This window comes from Microtus ochrogaster, linkage group LG4 (genome assembly GCF_000317375.1).
Source record: "Microtus ochrogaster isolate Prairie Vole_2 linkage group LG4, MicOch1.0, whole genome shotgun sequence".
Lineage (NCBI taxonomy): Eukaryota > Metazoa > Chordata > Mammalia > Rodentia > Cricetidae > Microtus > Microtus ochrogaster.
This window is the reverse complement of record NC_022030.1, coordinates 17,511,837-17,517,716: the sequence shown is the minus strand read 5'-3', so window position 1 is coordinate 17,517,716 and position 5,880 is coordinate 17,511,837. Positions and strand designations below refer to the sequence as shown.

The window sequence follows — 5,880 nt, the reverse complement described above, 5'->3', positions numbered from 1 at the left end:
TAGAGAGTAGAGGAAGACCACTGCGCCTCCCCCTCCAGGGCTGGTCTAGGTCTGCAAGGCTGACTGTGTTCCAAGTGCATAGGAAAGAACAGTGAGAACCAATTGAGATGTGACCCAGGAAGGGGCGGGCCTATGTGGAAGGGCTAGCTGGGAGAAGAGGGGGAAGTGTGGTAAAGAGGATTGACTGCTACTAAGAGTCCAAGGTGCCCCCAAGTGGAAGAGCAAACAAAGACACACCCAGGTCCTTGTGCTTTGTAATGTTCTGGCACAGGCATAAAACGGGGATGGAGGCCCATTTCACCGTGGGCTGCCTACTGAGGAACCCTGGAGAACATGGCTGATGCAGAGGCAAAGGTAGTCCTTCTCCATATTTATCCACTTGTTCAACCCTCACAATGACATTGCCAATGTAGGCCTATGTGTTCCCTGGTTACAGGTGAAGCCCAAGGCATTTGAAGTCACATACCTCGGTCTGAGCTGAGCTGGCCACCAACCTAGACATCCAGATCTTGGAGCCTGTGCCTTCACATTGTGCTCCAGTGGCTGCACACCTGACTCTAGCCCATAGGACGAAACAGATGCTGGAGGCAGTGGAGAGCATCTATGCTCATGCACGTTAACAAGGCTTTTTACAGAAGGAGCTGCCCTCTCTTCTGCTGGAGATGGAGAGCTGACTGCAGACAGTGCTCCTGGCTCAGCTATGGAGCTGGGTCCAGTCTCAGCTCATTCCTTCCACGTGACCTTGGAGATGGTGTCTCCTTTCTACTCAGGGGCAGATTCACACATACACAATGCTCACAGCTGTACTGAGCCCTCCATGTGCATACTGAGGTTGAAAATGGCTGGAGACGCAGAGCCATGGGTTCATGTGTTCCAATCAAGGCCTGACCTACAGGCCAGGGCCTGGGTATGTCCTTCATGAATGCCAGCATCTTCCAGGAGGAAGTTTTGGGTCGGAAGCTGCCATAAGACCCTGAGAAGCTTGAAGGGAAAGGATCCTGGGTTCCTGCTGGGGTTTCCTGGCGCTGATAATTTAGGTGCTGGGTGTGGCTCCACCTCAAGCTGGTTCTGCAGACGGCTATGGACCTCTTCCATTACTGTGGTATCCACAGAGCCTGGAGTACAGCTTGATGCAGTTGCCCACCATCCCCCAGTCTCATGGAGAATGCAGAGTTAGATGCCAACCTTGGGAGCACTCACAAAAGAACCTATTCCTTACCCCCAAGTAAAGATGTTTCTGTGAGCCCAGAGAGGTAAAGACCCTGCCCTGGTCCTGTTCTCCTGTGAGGACCCTGCCTGTCCATGGTTATTTATTTATTTACCCAGCCCTCTGGCCCCAGTGACCTTTATTCGCCACTGGAACAGAGCTCCAGCTGTTCAGGTGGTGGCCACTGCTCTTATTACTATATTACAGATTAGGACATCAAGGGACAAAGGTGGGGACAGGGACCATGCTTTGCTTCCCTCCTCCATGGTTATCCTTCAGTACCCTTCACATTTTTGCCCTTTGCTAAGTGTCCCTTGACCTTGGCCTAAGTCTTTACTTGGTCTGACCCTAGGCCAGGCTGAGGGACCAGATCCCTCTTGCTGCAGGAATAGCTCCTCAGCCCTCTTGGGGCCCTGTGCACACAACAGAAAGAGTCCACAGCAAGGTAGGTAGTGACCCATTCTGTACTCAGAGCCCCTGAGCGGGAGCTGTCTGGAGGAGGAGAGATGCAGTCAAGGGTTACACTGGCTTCAACCCCAGCACTGGCACTTACCAGCTGGGGCCTCAGCCTCCTCACCTGTGTGACAGGGGCAATCTCCTTCCCACTCTGGGTGCCTACACTGACTCAGCAGTCAGTCTGTGTGAAGGGCACAGAGCACACCTGTACCAAGCGGATGCTCTGGCAGTCCCTACCGCTGTCATGATGACCGTCAGAGCACATCGCCTGTGGGCAGTAGTGGATGAGGAACTGTCATTTAGGTCCCTTCTCTCATTGTCCCTGGAGGCTGTCCCTCTATAGTGTGTCACCCTGCTCTATTTTCTTGGAAGCGCTACTCTGTACCTGCAGTCATTTTCCTTGCCTGCTCAGTGACACAGGGCTCCCACCTGCCATAGAATCTCAAGCTGTCAAAGGCCTGCATATCCCTTGCTAATAACTGCCACCATTACTAATCACCACCACTAATAACAGCCACAGTAGTCACAAGGCTGAGCTATTATTGACCACAGACTATGTGCCCGCACTGCTCCAAGCATGTACACAGTAAAGACTCTCCTGCAGCCACCTGAGGCTGGGCCTGTTCTCAACACACAGGGGGCAAAGAAAGGTAGAGAAGCCAGGTGACTTGCCCAGGGTCACAGAGTGCATAAAGGCCGAGAGGTGGAACAGGAACTGGCTAGAGGCCTCATGGCCATTCTCTGGGTGAGCCCTTGTATAGAGGAGACACACAATGGCTCCTCCCTGTCCCTGGGGCTCCCCCCCACATCCACCTGGCTAGGGTGCCGGGAGCTGGCCCATGCCCGAGGCCCGGCTCACCGTCTCGTAGTCACGTAGGGCAGCTCGGAACTTGCCCAGTGCCATGTTGCTGGCCGCCCGGCGGTAGTAGCCTTTGATGTACTTCTTGTCAAGTTCGATGGCCCGAGTTGCATCGCCCAATGCGTAGCCGTAGCACTCTGTGCGCAGGTAGGCCAGGCTGCGGTTGCCATAGTAGATGGCATTGCTGGGGTTCAACTCAATGGCCTGACTGTAGAACTTGATGGCGTTCTCGTAGTCCTTGGCTGTGGAGGAGAAGGAGGCATGAAGCCCTGTTGCCACAGGCAGGAATCCACCCTAGGTTGGTGGTCCTTGTTACAAAAGACTGGGGTTCAGCATGGAATCTGTCCCTTCTCCCTGTCCCCGATATCTGACTATATATAGCCTAAGTCTTGAGGTTCAGGCTAGTTTCCAGAACCGGAACCAATTCTATAGCAGCCTAGCAAAGCCCAGGTTGGGTGCTACTTTTAGGACTCCAAGAAGCATTCCCCAAGTCTCCCCAGGACTACAGGAACACATCAGGGTGCCAGCGCCAGGCAAATTGAGACTGCCTGAGCCTGTGGCTGCCCAGCTGGCACAAGCAGGCAGGTCCAGAAATGGAGAGAATGGGAGGACAAGGGAAGAAGCTCCTGAGGCTGCCAGGAGGACTGAGACCACCTGGTGCAGCAGGGGAGGGTAGGACGGACAAGGGCAAAAGGTCAGACTTTCTGTGAATTGAGCCCCAGCTGGGCCCTGAGCTCTCCACCAACCTGTGGGGTCCTCCCACCTCCACAGCTTAAGCACTACCTGGCAGTCACCTGACCAAGCCAGAGAAGTCTAGTTCAAAGTCAGAGTCCCAGTCTGTGCTGGCAGGTAGGCCTGACCCCTCCACCAGAGGGTTTATTAAACAAACAACAGAACGAAGACCTTCAGCAGTCTAAGACCTGCCCAGGCTGGAGGACTGAAAAGCAACAGAGGCCTGCCTCCTGGCACCAAGGGAGAAAGCCACATTAGCCTATTTCCAGATGAAGGCTGCTCAAGTTCAGAGAAGGAAAGCCTATGCTTGAGGTCACATGGCAAGTGGCAGAAGGGAGTTCTTAGGCAGGCAGAAGTGGCAGTCTCTCCATTATCTCTCCCGCGCCCCCATGTGCCCTGGTGGGAGCCTGGAACAGCACCAGGCTCAGTCAATGGGAAGGTGGCCTGGCTATCCTCTTTTAAGGCTGGGTGTACTCCGACAACTTAAATACCCTCTCCGCCCTTGAACTTCAGTTTCTTCCAAGAGCTTTCAACCTGGAGTGGGAGTTCCTGCTCTACCCCACTTCCCGGCCCTCAGAGCATTCAGGGACTTCAGTGTTATTTGCTCAACCCACACCTTAAGGTTGGTGTCCAGCTCCCTTCCCCCAAGTTCCTGCCTTGTCTGGGACGGACTATTGGTGTATCAAGGAGACAGATCTGACCCCAGACACTGTGACAAAGTGCTCAGGGCTCAGACAGCCTAAGGGCCTGATCCAAGTCCTCCACGAAAGGGGAAGGAAGCAACTGGCCAAGGAGAGAGGAAGAAAGAAGGAAAGAAGGCGGGGACTGAGGGCAGAGAGAGGCAGGCCTAGGGGTGCAGCTCAGCAGTCCTTCCTGGACTTCTGTCACAAGGTCCAAATGTCCCCTCAGGAAGCTCCATTTGACCTCCGGTCTGGGTGAGGCAATACCCTGCCCCCAGCTTCCCTGTCCCAGTCCTGCCACTCTGTGCCTTTCCTAGACTTGCAGGATCTAGAACTTCCCAGACGCCACCAAGGCAGGAAGATGAAGAGGGCAGCATAGTTCAGAGGGTCCCTCCTGGGAATGTCTCTGAGGGCTTCCTCGGTGTTCTGGTTGGGCTCCAGAGGCTGCTGATTGGTTAGTACTCAGTTGTTGGGGTGGGACTTTATCAAGTGGCACAGGGTGTGCAGTCTGGCACCTAGTGGTGCAGATTCCTAACACAAAAGTGCAGAGAGAGTCACTGGCTGGAGCTTTAGCCCCTCAGACCACTTGTCTGCACCCGAGAACCAGGCTGGGCTCAGCCTGACACACAGTCAAATGGAGGAAGGAAGAAAGAGTACAGGAACAACCTTGAAGGTGTCCACCAGCTGTCGAACTCCAGCCTGGGGCCTTCCTTCAGCTGCAGCACTATGTCCCTCCAGGTATACTGAGGTTCAATTGCCCATCTGCATTCACAGAGGAGCACCCTGAACCACGATGACCCCTGGGTGAGCACAGCCTCCTTCCTCAGGGAGAAAGGGAAAAAGCAGAAGCTTCCTGAGCTGGGAACTAGGCTCTGTCCCCCCGCTTTACTGTAGGGCTGAGCTCACAGAGGGACCCTCTATGGTTGGAGGTAGGCCTTCTGAGTCCCCGAGACTCCCCCATCCTCCACAGAGTACCCCCTGCTTTCCACTGAGGCTAGATGAGTAGAACACGTGGGGAGGAAGGGGATATCCGCCTTCTGCTCACTCACTCTGACCTTGGGCAACAAGTTTCCCTCTGAGTCGGCTTCCTCTATTTAAACCACCACCCCCATGCCTCAGGCGGTTAGGCTCAGGAGTACCTGGCCACCACAGGGGCACAATGAAAGCCAGTTGCAATTATTCTTTTTATTGGTTATTACTGTAGCCTGAGCCTGGGGTTCTGAGCTTGTCATTGCCTGCCCACAGGAGTGGGAGGCCTGGACCAGGAAGGGTACTATTCCTTCAAGCCAGTTCTTGGCCAGGCCCCTCTGGCTGCCTGCCCTGCCCCAGGTTCCTGAAAGCCTGAATCTTGGGACCTGAGAGGTGGGGGTAGGGTGAAGAATCCCTCCCCATGACTAACTCCTTCCCTTTCCCTAAGCAGCAGCCCAGTTTCTGGTTGCTTCTTACAGGACCCAGTAAAGGAAGGCCGTTAGGTCCAACCATTTCACAGCTGGGCCTGGTCACCTGGTGCTGGTAGCCTCCAAGCCTTCAAAGCCCTGCAAGCTCTGCATACTGTCCCGACAGCATCTCTCACACCCATTAACTCCCCTCCCATTCTAGCAGCCCCACCCCACACTAAACTCTGCCCTCCCCAGCAGTCAGTCCTATTCGGCTCTCACTTCCTGCCCTCAAGTCTGTAGAAGGCACAAATCCAAACCAGCTTTAGTTCTTCAGAGCCTCAGCCTTCAACCACCTCCACTCTGGCTCCACTCCCCTTTGGGTCTTGGCCAATGGCTACCCTCCCCCTCTCCAGGCAGCTAGCCTCATTTCCTCCCACAAGCATGGTCAGAGGGTCCACCCCCTCACCTGTCCTCTCTACCAATCTCCTCTCTTCAGTCAGGCCTCTGAATCCATTCTCAGCACAGTAGGGAGCACCAGTTCCTGTACCCAGAACCAAGTGGCCCACT

General features: G+C 54.7%; 1 protein-coding gene across 1 annotated transcript in view; it reads right to left on the bottom strand.

The window, feature by feature from the left end:
* LOC101993350 (serine/threonine-protein phosphatase 5) overlaps positions 1-5,880 on the bottom strand; it is a 26,492-nt gene that overhangs the window by 18,541 nt on the left and 2,071 nt on the right. The window contains exon 2 of the mRNA XM_005361031.2: positions 2,523-2,764. Coding sequence (XP_005361088.1) covers positions 2,523-2,764 — 242 coding nt within the window. The remainder of the gene's footprint in view (positions 1-2,522; positions 2,765-5,880) is intronic.